We start from the raw sequence: 16,346 nt of genomic DNA, 5'->3' as shown, positions 1-16,346 counted from the left end.
GGGGCTGCCGCCGCCTCCCGCCTCCCACCCCTTCCCAGCAGAGGGGCCTTTACAACTGAGTTATCTGATAAAGTCCTACTGTAGGGCGGGCACTTGGGGTTAGCCCATGCCCATCAAGACTAGTCGAGTTCTCTTCCTGAGGAGCCACTTGGGGATGTTTCTGGGATCCTTTAGGATGTGTGTGAAAGCCCTAGCAAGTGAGGGTAGGAACAAAGCAACGCAGGGACTAGGACTGCTCTCTCTGCCAGAGGCCCATTAGCTCACCAGACGGCCAGAACAATTCCCTGAAGCCCGGGAGAAAAGACTGACAGGCCTGGGGTGGGGGCAGGCTGAGGATAGGGAGCAGGGGTGCGGGGTGGGGGGGGAGGAGGTGCGACAGGACTTTCTGATCCGAGTCAAAAGTGGGGTCCTGAGGCTAGCGGGTGGGAAGAAAGGTCTGGGGTGACACTCACGCTGACCAGGGGCCGGGCGGCACTGGGGTGGTGACTCAGGGGTCTGCACATGGCCTGGTAGTCATACATGGTCACTCTGAAAATCAGAAACAGGATCTGGGGAGTCAGACTTTCCCCCACCTTTCCCCGCCCAGGGGGAGTTTGCGGCAGGGTTCCCATTCACCAGGTTCCTGAGGGTGCGGGAGTGAGGATGTGCTGATCAGACAATTTCATCTCTGCACTTTGACTGCTTTAAAGACATCGAACAGCAAATTCGGTTTTCCCTCTAAGGGCCCATATGACCTTATACCCCTCTCCACCCTATGTCTAGTCTCCGGCTTCAGAAATGTTGCTTTGGGAGCTCTTTGGGGCTTTCACCACGGGTTTTTGAGGTCAGGATCCTGATATCTGTCGGGACCAGTTAGCATCAGCTCTTGCCTTTTCTGTGTATATTCAGTCTGGGGAGAAGCACGTCCCACTTACTGGCTGAACACCCCCATGCTGAGCAGCTGGGTCATGAGAGCGCCATCCACCTCCCCCAGGAATCTTCCCATCTGTGAGGGAGAGAGAGAGAGGGGGAGAGAGAGAGACAGACAGAGAGAGAGAGAGAGAGACAGAGAGAGATGGATAGGGAGGGAGGGACGGGGAGGGAGAGAGATAGGGAGGGAGAGAGATAGGGAGGGAGTGTGGGAGAGACAGGAGGGAGAGGGGGGAGGGGGGAAAGGGGGGCACAGAGGAGGAGGCAGAGGAAGAAAGAGAGGGGGGAGGGAAAGGGGGAGGAGGGGGGAAAGAGGGGGAGAGAGGGGGAGGGAGAGAGATGGAGCGGCCAGGGCTCACTGCTGAGCTCCTGACTTCAGGGGTGAGTTGGGTCTCCCCTATAGATACCTTTCAACAGAATCAGAATTGTACCCATTCACCGGCTCCCTCCCCCTTTAACAGGCTCCCCTGCCGTATTCTCTAACTTAGTGCTTTTCACTTAGTTGGCCATGAAATCAATCTAGGGGTTACAATTGGATTTTTTTTTTTTTTTTAGAAGGCACAGAATTCCTTTGAACAGTTTGGTGTGAATTGTGTGTAGTCAGGTTAAACAGGGTTTTGTGAAATTTGATTTGTATGGTGTGTGTCTATGTCCTGGATCAGATGTAACATGTATCTCTTTCTGTGAGTCATGGTCAAAGAAGGTTCAAAAGCAGCACTCTGCTCTGTCACGCTGGCATCCTTATGGCCCAGCCAAATACAGTTTGAGAGTTCTGGAGCTGCCTTTGATCTCCCTTCCCTCCCTCCCACCCCCCTTCCCAATTAATCAATGTGCCCTGCGGGTTTGTCATTCACCTTCGGACTCCTGGACAGTGACTTAACCCAGACCTTTGTCCTCCCAGCCACCCACTCCACCCTCCTAACGGGGCTCTCTCCCAGTCCCCAGCCCTGCTGCCAACACAGTTGGGATTTGATTTCTCTCTCTCTCTCTTTTTTGTTTCCTAAAGAACAAAAGAGGATCCTCCTTCCCCCTCCCTCGTCCCTCCTTCCCCCTCCCTCGTCCCTCCTTCATGACCCAATCAACCAGCACTGGTGAGCACCCACCACTGTGTGCCAGGCCAGGCCTATCCCCCAAGCCCACAAAGTCCCCCAAGTCGGTTGACCCTCAAGCCTGCTGCTATGCTCTGGCTTCAGGCTGCCCTCCAGCCTCACCCCTATGCTGACCTCCCCGCCCGCCCTGGCCTCTTGCTTCTGCTTGTTTCTCAGCATGGCAGAGTGGAAAAAGCCTGGACTTCGGTATCGGATTTTGATTCAGATCCTGGCTCTAGCACTGCCCACTGCGTGGCCATGGCTCGGGTAGGGGATAGTGTGTGCCAAGCATCTGGAACACAGCGAGTGCTCCGTATGTGGTGGCCATGTGATAAGGAGCTGCTCTGGGCCTTGGCTCTTCTCTCTCCTTTGACAACCCTTCCCCAGTCCTCACTCCAAGGAGCTTTCCTTGTTGTCCTCCTCCAAGAAGTCTTTCTTTTTTCACCTTTCCAGCTGGACTTAAGGCTGCTCTCCTCTGCACTCAGAAACTGAGAAGCTAAAGACAAAGTCAGGAGGGGGTAGCCCAGAGAGAGCTGAATAGGATATGCAGGCTTGTCTGAGCTTTGTGCTCTCTTCGGCCAGAAGGCCCCTCTGTTCTGAGGCCTGAGAGGCTTCTTGGACCAGGGCAATGGACAGAGCAGAGGACAGCAAGGAGGAGTCGAGGGCATTTAAGGGAAAGAACAGCAAGTGGAAAGGTGTGAGGTATCCAGTCCTGCTGTTCTCCAAAGTGCAGCCCTGAAGCCACCTGAAGTTCCTTCAGCTCAAGCGATCCCTCTCCATCAGCGGCGGGTCGCTTTTTGCTGTTCCAGTGACCAGGTGTGTGTGCGTTCCTGCCTCACCAGACAGCGACATCCTACAAGGCAGACATCTACCTCCCTGCTTCCCACACACCACACAGTGTCTTGTTCGTGGTTACCATTCAGTGCATCTTTGCTGAAGGAACGCGTGAGTGAACGGACAGGGGAATGAATGAGTGATCTGAGTATTCTCCCTGGGAAAGTGCAGTGGGGTGGCAATGAGGCTCCTGATGAGGCTGGCCCAAATTCCCACAAGGCTGTCCCCTTCTCTTTCCAAGCTCTAGGCTTATTCACCAACAACCCTGTGTTTCAGACACTTGATTCTGAGAAGACAAGCTCCTGGACACTGGAAAAAATGTACCCTCCTCTGTACATAGACAACGTGACTTTCTAGGATATGTCACCCTGACAGAGCATATCCATCCTCCCCTTCTTTAGGTAAGGCAGTCCGGACTTGAATTATGGAAGCAGTGTGTTCACCTAAAAGACTACATTTCCCAGACTCCCCTGTGGCTACGGCTGGCCAATGAAGTGTGAGCAAAGTTGCCCAGTGGGACATCCGGGAATCTGTTTAAAGGGAGAAGACTCTGTAGGAGGAACACCTCATTCATGGCTGTTGTCCTCCCCTTCTTCTTGTCTGGAAAATGGACAAGAAGACAGGAACTCCTATAGCCATGTTGTGATCTTGAGGATGGGGATGCTTGGCAACGAGGCCGTACCAGGCCTGGGCTGCCTTCATCTACTCTTTTATGTGAGAGAATAAACCTTTAATTTGGTTAAAACTCTATCATGGGGGCTCTGTTCCTGACAGCAGAACACTATTCCTAGCTGATGGTTTCATTTGAACTTCATCAGAGTGGATCAGTGCCTCAAATAGGTAGATTGACTTAGTTCCTGACTCTGCAAAGCCAAAGTCCAAACACTCAAACTGGAGTACCCTTGTCAGTTTAGGGCGCCCACACTGACTGTGGGGGTCTGTAGCCTCTTTCCAGCCACAGCGCTATACAAGGGCTCTAGAAGCTCCAGGTCCCTGCGCCCCCAAGTGCTACCTGCCTTTTAGGTTTGCTCACAGCGGGGCAGGGTTCCAATCCACCAATAAGCAATGGTCCTTTGGATCTGCCTGAGCTCTGGGGCTGCACCAAAAGGGCCTGGGGCTGCCTGTGTTTCCTGTCTGTAATGAGGCAGGAGTGTGTGCGGGGAGCAGATGGGGCAGGTGGTGGCAGAGAATGCAGAACTGATGAGTATTCCTGCTGGCTGGGCAGCAGCCCCGGGCATAGGCTAATGGGCATGACCGTGTGAAGCTATGGTCCCCAGAGGAAAGGGGCACCAGAGGGTGGGTGGGAGGGCCCTTGACTCTTGGATGGAGCAGATGTGTCACAGCCTCTTACCCAGGGACAGCCTTAGTTTCTTCTCTAAAAACTTAAGGGGTGTGAGGATTAAATGAGTTACCAGAATGGCTCCTTGTGAGGACCAATTTCCTTTTGTCCCTTTCTCATGTATCGCAACCCCCCCCCGCCCCCCGCCCCATCCAGCTCCCCTGAGCTGCTCAGTCTCTTGACAAGTGCCTTTGGCCCCACGGGGGGGGGGGGGTGGGCATTTTAGGACCGTGCTCCAGAGAGAGCCGCCCAGGGGGCTTCTGCCGTGATGGGCCAGCTCTGGGGCAGGTGGCCAGATGCATTTTTCTCAGGAGGCACCCAGCCTGAGCTGCCCTGTCCCCACTAAGGCTCTGCTGCCAGAGCCAGGGGGAGCCCGCAGATGTGCTGAGGCAGGCCATGAGGAGTGGGGGCTGGAGAGGCACGGTCTCCCCTGCGCTGCACCCACCATGCCCACTGCACTGGGAGTGACTGGAAGACAGCCTGCCGTGCTGAGTGGGAGCACTTGGTTGGTAGGTAGGTATATAGGGAGGCAGGGAGGGAGAAGGGGGAGCTGAGGAAAACAGGAGCTGAGGCTCAAGACAGACACATCAGAGGCCCTGTGAGGGCAGAAAGGGTTGCCCTGGTCTGAAGACAAGGTCAGCATTTTGGGCTGGGGGCAGGGAGGGAGAGGGTGCTGTGCCCTCCGAGAGATTCAACTCCTCAGGGAAAGACACCATGATGGGGCATCTGATTTTCTAGCTTTGCTGCCCCTGTGAGGTCCATTCTGAAGCTCTCCTGTGTAGGTGCTACCCACAGGCAAGTGATAGGACTTGGGGTCCCCAAATCCGGGGTGACAGATCCACTGTAAACATTACAGAGATCCACAGAGCTGTTGTCACTCTCTTGGCCCCAGCTGTCTGCTTCTCTTTCTAGGCCCCAGTAGAGGGATGTAACCCTGTCATCTGTAGTTCTTTATTATAAGAATGAGCCCTGAGCTGGAAGAGAGGCCCAGGGGGACCAAATGTTTAATCAGTAGGCCTGGAACACCACTAGGGCCAGGAGAGATCCAAGCCAGCCCTCCCTCCGGCAGACCGCAGATGGTGCCCTGGGGCTTCTGCACTCACCCTGTTTGCTGGGCAGGAGGGCCTCAGTGAGGAAGGGCTGGGGAGGACTTGGGGAAGAATCTCTGCATCTGGAGCAGGGACAGTCTTCTCTCCCCAGGCCCCTGGATGGACCTTGGCAGGGACAAAGTGTAGCCTGGACCTTCTGGCACATTAGCCCAGCTGGGAAAGTGCATCCAGATCAAGAGCAGCAGACATGAAAGCCTCGAGTTCATCACACACCAGAATCATCAGAGGGCTTGTCACAGCGCAGTTGGAGGGCCCCATCCCAGAGTTTCTGATCCCCTCAGTCTGGGTAGGGCCCAAGAACTCGCATTTCTATCAAGCTCCCAGCTGCTACTGCTGCTGCCAGGCCCCGCCCCCTCTTTGAGGCTTAGGGATGAGAGGGGGGCAGGGAGCGATGCATGAGTTGGAGGGGCGCCAGCACTTGGGTGTGTTTGGGGAAGGGAAGGGTTTGTGGTAGGGTGATTCTGAAATGACTCACAATGGTCCCAGTCTCTGGGTAGGCTGGACCTAGTAACTCGCTTCTCGTGAATAAAATATAGTAAAAGTGATGGGATGTCACGTCTGAAATTACGTTCTAAAAGACAGTGACTTCCGTCTTGTCACTCTCTGTCTCTGGCTCTTCTTGGCTTTGCTCACTCTGATGAAGCAAGCTGCCACGTTGTGAGCTGCCCTACGGAGAGGCCCACGTGGGAACCGACCATGCCAGTGAGCTTGGACACTGACCCTTCTCTAATCAAGCCTTGGCATGACTGCAGCCCTGGCTGACACCTCACTTTCAGCCTCATGACAGACCCTGAGCCAGAATCAGCCCTCGAAGCCACACCTGGGAACTGTGGACAGTCAGTCAGGTGGCTTTAAGTCACTAGAGGTTGGGGTAAATTGTTACACAGCAATAGATAACTGTTACAGAGTTGCTGAATGAATGAGTTAAAGCAAAAAGCCAAACTGGATGGACAGACTGATGATCTATAGCATCATCCCCAGGCTTTCCACCACGGGGCTTCCACTCGCCTTCCAGTCCAGCCCCTGCCACTGCCAGACACAGCCTCTAAGTGTCGCTGAGTACGGGGCATCGTCCAGGTGCTGCTGCACCACTCGCGTCTCTGGCCTGGGTGTCACTCCCTTGGTGCCCTCTCAGAACCCGACACGGCTCAGGTGGCCGGGTCAGACTTGTCCAGGGTGAAGAAAGAGGGACTCTGTCAAGATACTGCTCCCAGAGCCTTGGCACCAGCCTTGGAGTTTAATCCAGGGGTCGGGATGCCTGGCCTTGGCGTTCAGGGTCCTAAAGTCATTGGTCCTCATTCCAGAAGACACAGCCAAATGCAGCAAGGTGAATGAACTCTGCCCCAGCAGTAAGAGAGTGGCCTGGGGGAGGGGCCGGGCAGGAGAGTGACTACCCAGGAGACTGGGACTTGCAGCCTGCCTTACCCTCCAGAGAAGGCCATTCTCCCTGCCCTACGAATTCTCCAATTCCATCAAAACCTCTGCTCCCCTGGCTTGGTTTCCCTCACCACGAGTCTTTTCTAGAACCTTCGTCCCCTCACCATCACTGCTCTTCACTTGTATTTCTAAGCTCAAAGTCTGGCTTTTCTGTAGCTGTTAGTTTTCAGGTTACTAACCTCACCTTGCAGCTCAATTTTAACTCCAGGATAAAATGAGATGATGGTGGTGGTGGTTGTGTGTTGGGGGGTGTCCTTCCTGGGGCCTCGAAGTGGTGGGGGAGGAGGGGAAGCAATGTGGTGTCAGAAGCCAGGGTAACCAAGCATAGTGGGAGCTTGGGGCTCTGGGGGAGCTTCTGGAAAGTCCCAACCCTATTAAGAAGATTAAATTTCATTTCGTTTATACCTTGCTTCATTCTACAAAGGATGGCTTTTAAAACTACACACAATGTTATAATAGCTGAGAAAATAGGGGTAAATAAACTAAGTAAACACATACTTTATAAAATAGAAGTCTCTAAAATAACTGTTACCAATATTATCCAAAGTTGGACCCAGTGATATTATGATTTGTGAAGACATGTGAGCAAATGTGATCTGGGTAGAACAGGACCCAAGGGGCCCAATGGGTTATGCAAAGAGCCCCTTGGGGGTTGCCTGTCATTAAGACGGCCCTGCCCGCTTTTCCTGTGCTGGGTTGGTTTCTCTCCTGGCCTCCCTCCCTGCAAGGCCGTCTTGGCTGCCTCTTGAGCAGGGTCAGCAAATGATGGTCGATGGGCCAAATCTGGCTCACCACCTCTTTATGTCAGGCCTTGAGCTAAGAATGTTTTTGTATTTTCAAATGGTTGGACAAAAAAATAAAAAAATTAATATTCATGACACGTAGAAACGATATAAAATTCCAGTTTCAGGGTCTGTAAGTTTTACTGGGACAAAGCCATGCTTATCGTTCACATGCTGTCCATAGCTACGTGTGCGCTACCATAGCAGAGCAGGGGATTGTGAGGCCTAAATCCCCACTATCTGGCCCTTTCCAGGAAACGTCTGCTGGCGCTGGCCCCGGAGCACGGGAGCCCGGCGTGGCTGTCTCCTCCCCAGCCGTCAGCCTTCCACACTCTCTCTGAAACTCTGGCCCGGGGAAGCCAACAGCCCAGGCCCCTGGAAACAGGGCGGTCTCGGCTCCCCAGGGCAGCAGGGGTCAGCTCAGGAACTGTGGGCAGCATCAGATCGTCCGGTGGCCTTATCCCAGCCACTGGTGGTGCCGGCCTCTGTCATCACCCATGTTCCCCCAGAGCAATGGCCACATGCCGAAATGCACTGGTGCTCTGTCCAGGGGAGAGTGGCATGGCCACAGGTGGCATGAGAGGGACAGAGAGGAAAAGCAGAGCCATCCAGGGACTGCAGTGAATGATGGGCAGTGCAGAGACGACAGGATGGCCAGCCCACCCCCAACTCCCCGGGTGAAACCGCCTTTCTCTTCCCGAGTGCTGCTGAGTAAGGCTCTCCTCAGGGAATCAGATTCCGTGACCCGCTGGTGCCTCTTCCTCAGTTGCTCTTTTTCCCACATCTCCTTCCTGGTTCCTGCCCCAGTTCCTGCCATGTCCCGCTGGCTTCTCTGGACCCTGAGCCCTGCTCTGGAGAGGCCAGAGCGCCGGCTGTGGCCAGCATGGAGCCAGGACCTCGTCCTGTGGCCCTGCCAACACCCCGGCCTTGGGAATCTCGGGTCGACCAGGAGCTGAGAAACCATGTAGTGCAGCCCCCTTATTTCAGAAAGGAGGAAACTGAGGCACAGACCGTGGAGCTCCTCCAACAAATATATATCCAATTAGTTCAAGGCTCACACCGGGGCAGCTACCATATCCCTTCCCTTGAGGCTCAGGCTGGAGGCCATTTCAGTGCTTCCGGCTTGTTTCAAGGAAGTACTTTAGGTGAATATATTCGAGTTCGGTTCAGGTTTGAACAGCCTTCTTTCTTAGTTTGAGTCCTGGCTAAATAAGGCATTAATTTGGGGGCCCAGTTTGGGGCTGAGCAAATACAAAATTATGATTATACTTTCTCTTCTGCCTTTCTGAGCACATGCGGAGCCAGGGAGACATCCAGGTGCCCAGGGGAAGTCTCTGTGTGCAGCCAGGCTAACAGATGGAAGAGGATTGCCTCCATTCCTTTATGTGCCTCCTAACAAACTGAGGGTCAGGCTCCGTGGGTTAGAATAGAATTTTCCTCAAGGGAGGTCTAGACAGGAAGGGAGCTCAAAGTGGGAAAGGCTTGGCACTTCTGGGCCCCATGAAGATAGGAGGGGAGGCTGCTATGGTCTGAATGTGTCCCCCCAAATTCACATGCTGAAACCTAACCCCAAGGTGAAGGTAGAAGGTGGGGCCTTTGGGAGGTGATAAGATCACGAGGGTGAGGTCTTTAGGTACAGGATCAATGTCCGTATCGTCGAGAACCCCGAGAGCTCCCTTGCCCTTTGCACCACATGAGGACACAATGAGGAGTCTGTGGCCCGGAAGAGGGCCCTCACCCAACAACACTGGCACCTGCTCTGTGGATGAGCCACCCAGTAGCGGCCCGAATGGACTAAGGAGGCGGGAATGTGATGGGGGGAGTGGGACGATGAGTCTGAGGGTGTTTGCGCTCTGGGAGGAGGCTCCCTGTGGCCAGGCCAGTCAGCGGCATGACTAGAGCCCAGAATATGTGGGGCCTTGCGGTGTAGCCTGGCTGAGCCTCTCCTTGTCATGTGGACAGTTTCCCTACCAACCGTGGGATGATGCTGGATTAGGTAGAGACAAAATAATGAAGTAACATTTTCTCTGACCATCTGAGTGGAAAATGTCTGCAGTTTGTGATCTTGCTACACTGACTTGGTTTCAAGAAGACTCTGCTTTCTTCAGACCGTTCACTCTAATCTGTGCTAAGTCACCATTACTTCCTGGTGCCCTAAGCTGCCATTAGTAACCACCATTAGCCCTTTCCTTGGCTGGCCTGGCTGCGGGATGACCTGACTCCTCCCTCCCTCCGCTTCCCCGACACCTTACCTCCTGGGACCGCTCCGAGATCAGGACAAACCCGTTGTTGTCGATGACGAAGCAGTCCAGCTCCTGGGGAGAGACCAGAAGGAGGTCATGGCCAGGCCCTGACTGCTGTGCTGGCCTGGCATGTGGGGAGCCCTCCCTGTCTAGTGTGAAGACGCCGTCTGTGGCCCAGCACGGCAGGGGAAGGAGGGGAGCTGGCCGGTTAGGAGGATGTGCTTGAGGGGCCCATGGTTCCCACTGCCCCCCCCCTCCCTGGGGGAGAACTTACACTGTCCTGGCAGCTCTCCAGGCAGGGTCCATCCACAGTGCTGCACTGGAAGGAAGAGAAACTGTACACGGTGTGTGCCTCTGCATACATGGGTGTTGACGCGGGGGACATGCAGTGTGTGAGCATGTCTGTGTTGTGTGTGTGTTACATTTGTGTGGTGTGGGGAATGGTGGATGTGTGTTTATGGCACACTGATGTGTGTGCACGCGCATACACTGTGCGTGCTGGGTGTCTGGTTAGTGTGGTGTGAATGTGGTGTGCGTCGTACGTGCTGGGTGTCTGGTACGTGTGGTGTGAATGTGGTGTGTGTGCTGGGTGTATGGTACGTGTGGTGTGAATGTGGTGTGCGTCGGGTGTATGGTACGTGTGGTGTGTATGTGGTGTGTGTTGTACGTGCTGGGTGTATGTGTGCTGTGCATATGTATGCGTGTACAGTACCCACGTGTGCTATGTATGCATGTGTGAAGCTGTGTGTCAGTGGCTCAGGGTGCCGAGAAGCAGGCCCCCCGGCTGTCAGCAGCCCCTGCACAGGGGTTCGGCCGCACCCAAGGGTGCCGCGGCCCCTGCAGCCCATGCGTGAGGGTTGGAGGTCAGCCGCATGGCATCCGAAGCCTCCTGGGGTGCCTTCGGAGGCTCCCGTTCTTTGTGATCCTGTATGACTTGGAGGGTGACCCTGGGTTATGGGCCGGTGCCCCTTCCCAGCCCATCCCTTCCATCTTCATGCTGTGGTTTCCCAAACCTGCTCAAAGTGAGGAGGCAGCAACAAGCGGATGGGGCCATGGACCAGAGGGGCAGATTCTGGTGGAGGAGTTTGAGGGGGACAGCGAGGAGACCTGGGGAGTGCAGAGGGCTCCGGGGAGCGGGGAGCGGAGGCGGGGAAGGAAGGGGTGGGGTGAGAAGCCCTGTGGATGGACAGCAGTCCAGGCTTGGGTCCTGGCTGGAGGGACTGAGGGCCCACTCTCCTACTCAGCCCGGTGGGGCAGGGCGGGTGGGAATACCGAGTCCTGCCCATTCCCGGGGCTGAGCGGAGAGAGAGCCCCCGGTGAAGCAGGCCAGAAGCAGAGATGAGGCCACAGGCAGACATGGGGAGCTGAGATAGGCAGAGAAGGAAGGGATCCGGGAGAGCTGAGCTAGGGCCCTGGAGGGGGACCGAGAGGCAGTGGGGCAGCCCGAGGAGACAGCCCTCCTCACTGCGGACAGACGTGTCAGACCAGTCCCCTGACCCTGATCTGGCACCATCATACCCACCTGCCGGGTCGCCGCCCAGAATGTGCGTTGCAGGAACTCCAGCCTCATTTGGACGCCCACCGCTACAAGGAAGTGGGAAGAGGGTGGGCAAGACCATGGGTGTGTTTTTGGGGAGGGGGGTGGTGGGAAGGAAGAGACAATGAGAGAAAAAAGTAGATTGAGGTTAGAGAGAGGACGTGCATCAGCAGGAACCGAGGGGAGAGGTAGCACCGGAGCTGGGTGGATGGCAGCCTGTGAGAGCCGAGCCGAGGCTCCTGGGGGAGTTGGGGAGGGGGAGAAAAGCAGACAGAGTGGTGGCTTCTGTCTCTTCACAGCAGATAATACTAGAAAATACCTCCAGAGAAAGATGAGGCCCAGGTTCTAGAAAACAATGAGACGGCACTCATCCTCTGATCTTGGGAAACTCAAGGCAGGTGGACCGGGCACATCATTCTCCCTTTTCCCAAGGATGGAAAGACAGAGGTAGAGAGACTGAGCCATCTGTTCAAGGTCTCGGGACCAAAAGTGGCAGGCTGAGACGGGAATTCAGGGCCCCTCACAGGGCTTTCTAGATCTCAAGCCTGACACAACAGCCTCTCTTGTACCCAATCCCTGCTCGGGGTCTCCCCAACTTTGTAAGAAGGCTCTTTCCTTGCCGAAAGGTGCTATCAGGTTTACCCAGGTTTGCAGGTCGGTTCCAGAAAACCAGAGATGGTACCAATTGGCAAAAACTACCCTTTGGTGACGCCACTTACAAGGGGCTACCCATGCCTCTTTCGTTCCCAAACAGGCTTGGAGGACGCAAGCTGGAGCTCACATGCTAAGAGAACTCTGAGGTCAGAGAACACAGAGCAAAGGCAGGTTATATTAAAAAGAAAAAGAATAGAAAAACTAGGTCGACTTCCTACTGTCTGGTATAATAACATCGAAAATTTTGAGTGCCAGGCACCTTCACATCCATGGGCTTATTTCATCCACACAGCAGAGCAGTTCTATTCTTACTGGGGCTTCACAGAGGAGGAAACGGAGGCTTGCAGAGATTACCGGCTTGCCTCAGTCACCCGGCCCCGAAAGATGGAACCAGGACGCAGCCGGGGTCTGTCTCTAAGGCTCTTAACCTCTCTGTTCTGCAGGCCTGACTTGGGTTGCAGCGGCCAGGAAGGAGCTGGTGGGCATGAGTGAGGAGTCTCCCACCTGGGCCGCGGCTCCCTCGTCCATACAGTGGGAGTGGAGCTGGGTTCCCCACTGCTCTGCCACATTCATGACACATTCTAATGCTCCTGGTGGCCACTCACTGGAGAGATTTTCCATCACGATCATTCTGACTTCCCAAAACTCAGCAGCTGGCTCTTCTAAATGGACTGGAGTTCCGGCACAGAGATATAGAATTTTATCCTTTTGTTTTTTTTCAATATGGAATGATCCTAGACAAGTCTGATGAAAAAAAATGAGACCAGGGAAGGGTCAAGGGGCCAGAGTTCTGGCCCTGGGTTAGACAGAGCTGTGATCCTTGGATTTGTTTCTTCGGTTATAAAATGAGTCATGATTATACTTGCCCTAGGAAGGCTGAATGGGTAAAAGACCATGGAGGCTCAAATGGACAGTGGGAGAGAATATTATTCTACACTAGAGCTTTGGTTCTCAAACTTGGCATGTGTTAGAATCATCCGGAACGGGGTGCCTGGGTGGCTCAGTCGGTTAAGTGTCTGCCTTTGGCTCAGGTCATGATCCCAGGGTCCTGGGATTGAGCCCTGCATCAGGCTCCCTGCTCAGAGGGAAGCCTGCTTCTCCCTCTCCCTCTGCCCCTTCCCGTTGCTTGTGCTCTCTCTCTCTCCAATAAATAAATAAAATCTTAAAAAAAAAAAAAGAATTATCTGGAAGGTTTGTCCCCGTCCCCAGAGTCTCTTATTTAGTATGTCTGGGGTATGGCCTGAGAATTCGCATTTCTAAAGTACTCCCAAATGGTGGTGATGCTACTGGTCCAGGAACCATAGTTTGGGAACCACTATTGTAAAGCAATGCTGTCTGATTGAACTTTCCGAAATGATGGGGCTGTTCTAGCTCTGCACTGTCTCATACAGTAGCCACTAGTCACATGTGGCTATTGAGCCCTTGAAATGTTGCTGTTATAACTGAGGACCTGAATTTTAGAATTTTATTTAATTTTAATTAATTTAAATTTAAATAGCTACATGTGGCTGGTGGCCACCATGTTGGATAATGCAATTCTAGAGTTCATGTGGTTACAGATGATGGAACCAGGGCCCTCAGAGGCCCCTCCCCGCCCCCCCCACCCCGGGAGTCTCATGACAGTTCTGTGGCTGGAAGTATGGCTAGGTTTCTTGAGCAGGTCCTATAATATGGGAACATTTGAGTTCTCCGTGCACTCCTTTGTTGCTTCAAGGTCTGCAGGCTGAAAGAAGTGGGTGGGAAGGGCACAGGTACATGGACTTCTTGGTCATGACAGAAACAAAAGACACACAGACAGCCGTAATCCACACACAATGCTTGTGCTGGAAGGCCCGGTGCTGGTTGTCACATATCCTCCTCCCTCTCACAGTTCCCTCCATCCCTGCAGGGGACTCCTCAGTCTCTCCCTCTTATTCTTCCTTTTAAGACCACCCTTGATATTCATTTGAGACAATTTCTTTCACCTGTAGAAAAAGGTTGAGTGAAAGAAGAGAAACCTTCTAAAAATTGTCAGAGAGCCATCACACTAATGCTTAGAATGATCAAATCTTTGGGATTTAGGAAAGCTTATTTACCCCTGTCCTTGGCTTCCTTGGTCAAAGAGCTTTCAGGCTATTCCTGGAGGGAGACTCTGCCTCTCTACCTGCTTGCTCAGAGCCAAGGTGCATAGAATCATGACATTCCCGAGCTAGAAGAAATTCTATGATTCTAACACAGAGTCTTGAGAGAGTGGGGGTTTGTTTTCCCCTAAGGAAACAGGTTTTTGAGACTCTTGTGTAGAACTGGGAGGGGAACAAAGCAGACTCTCCCCCTAGGTTCGGTCCCACAGCTGGTGCATAAGTCCCCCTAAGACAAGCTCTGGGTCTTTCGTATCTGGGATCCTTCGCAGAACTGAGGACAATCCAACTGCTTACTACATCTCCACATTTGCGTCACCAAGAGCATTTCAAACTTCACATGTTCAAAACCGAGCTTGGGCTTTTCCTCCCCAGAATGTGAACCTCCTTGAGACTTCCCCATTTGGGGCATATTCCACTTAATTGTAATCATTTTCCCTTATTCCGTCCAATTTCTGCAGACCTTATTCCAAAACACGGTAAGTCTGTCTGCTCCACCCTGGGCCAAACCAACATCTCTCACTTGGATTAATGTGCTAGACCTTCTGTGATGTGCAGCCCCTCTGTGATCCGTTCTCCAAGAGCCATGACAGTGATCTTTCTGAAGATCAAATCACGTCACTCCCTTGCTTAAAACCTTCCAATGCCTTTCCTCTGCTCTTGGAGCAAAATCTAAACTCCTCTGTAATATAGCCTCAAAACCCCACAGGAGCCGGCCCTGCCATTCTCTCTGATTTCAACCTGAATCATCTTCTCCCTCAAACATGCTAGTCTCGTTCCCACCTAGGGCTTTTGCATCAGCTGTCCTTCCTTCCTGGGATGCTCCTCCCTTAGAATTTTACATGGCTGGCTCCTTCTAGTCATTGGATCTCAGCCCAAACATCACCCCCTAGAGAGGCTTTCTCTGACCTCTCCAGATAGAGCAGCCCACCTCTTCACCTTTCATTCTCATTTCATCACTTTTTAATTTCTCAGGAACATGATTTATTTATTTTATCCTAACTTATTGCCTGTCTCACCTTATTGGCAGGGGGGCTAATAGTAGGCATGGGGGAGTGAGTTCCGATCCCCAGCACCTAGCATCGTATCTAACATATTATGGAGCTCCAAAAATATTTTTTGAATTAAATAAGTAAATATTTGTGAATTCCACTGAGCCAGCCCCTTGATGGGGAAATGAATTTTATAAGATCTCTCAGTCTCATCCCTTACCTTTAGGGTTCAGGACCGTGCTGAACTCCTTCCTCCCATATGGAGCCTCACCCTCTTACAGATCGGACTTGGGACCCTAGAGATGAAGCTGTGCTCTGATTCCCTTGAAGGCCTAGGAAGGAACCCGCTAAGGGATGGGGACTTCAGGTGAGACAAAGAGAACTTCCTCAGGGCAGGAAGCACTAGATCCTGGTGGTGGTGGGAGGGGGGTCCGGGGCGGAGGACAGAATGGGGGAGGGAGTGAGGGGCATGGGAGCCTGTTCAGCAACAAGCTGTCTGTTCTGCCTAATGGCTTTCATCATTTCAAGTCCTGTTCAACTCCTGCCTTACAACCCAAACTGCATTTTTCCACCCCAGACACTGAGAGAGCCCAGCCTTCTTCTCTCCTGGGAGACCTGCCAGCGTGACCCTTGGGTCCCTGTTCTGCTTGCTCAGGTGGTCAGCCATTGTCAGAACCTCACTGGCCCCCCATGTCAGGGGAGCACCAGGCTGGCCAGCCTCCCTCCCAGTACCTCCTATCAGCCTGCTGTGTGCAGGAGACAATACCTCATGGTACTGTGTTTGCAGACAGGCTCAGACCTCCTGGTGCAGAGAAATCCAAGCAAAGGGGTTGAGGGAATGTGAGGCACCTGGCCTTTCTGGGCTGCTCCCCCTGTGGGTTATTAAGAGACCTCCCCCTCTCACCTGGGCTTGATTGGTCCTTGTTTCAGAGCCTGACCTTTGTCCCCCAGGTCCTGCCACAATTTGATAGAGGTCGAAAAATGACATCCCCTTCCTCCTGCCCCTAGCCGGGCCTGTCCTTCTCCCTCCCCTGGGTCTCCTCTTGCCCTTCTCTCTCCCCTGCCTCTGCACAAAGATCTCTGCCTCTCCACAATGATCTCGTGCCTTCCTCCAAAGCAACCTGTCTGCTTGGCTGTCAGACAACCTAACAAAGAGCCTCAATAAGACCACAGGTAGCAGATGGCTTATCAAGATGTACCTCTTTTGCTCCGAGGCCTGGATGTCACCTCAGTGCTGCTTTGTCATCACAGACGGCAAAGCAAAACAGCTGTGCGCGTGCGTGTGCGCGCGCACACACACAGAGG

General features: G+C 53.5%; 1 protein-coding gene across 1 annotated transcript in view; it reads right to left on the bottom strand.

Moving 5' to 3' along the window:
• The window catches only part of CACNA2D4 (calcium voltage-gated channel auxiliary subunit alpha2delta 4), a 123,528-nt gene that overhangs the window by 7,079 nt on the left and 100,103 nt on the right, over positions 1 to 16,346 (bottom strand). Inside the window, exons 27-32 of the mRNA XM_032390745.1 lie at positions 11,264 to 11,325; positions 10,016 to 10,060; positions 9,751 to 9,813; positions 915 to 985; positions 453 to 528; positions 265 to 284 (exon numbers count right to left, since the gene is read on the bottom strand). Coding sequence (XP_032246636.1) covers positions 265 to 284; positions 453 to 528; positions 915 to 985; positions 9,751 to 9,813; positions 10,016 to 10,060; positions 11,264 to 11,325 — 337 coding nt within the window. The remainder of the gene's footprint in view (positions 1 to 264; positions 285 to 452; positions 529 to 914; positions 986 to 9,750; positions 9,814 to 10,015; positions 10,061 to 11,263; positions 11,326 to 16,346) is intronic.

The sequence above is a fragment of the Phoca vitulina genome, unplaced genomic scaffold, assembly GCF_004348235.1.
Source record: "Phoca vitulina isolate PV1807 unplaced genomic scaffold, GSC_HSeal_1.0 scaffold59, whole genome shotgun sequence".
Lineage (NCBI taxonomy): Eukaryota > Metazoa > Chordata > Mammalia > Carnivora > Phocidae > Phoca > Phoca vitulina.
Note: the sequence above shows the minus strand (reverse complement) of the source record. Positions and strands in the feature narration are given on the sequence as shown.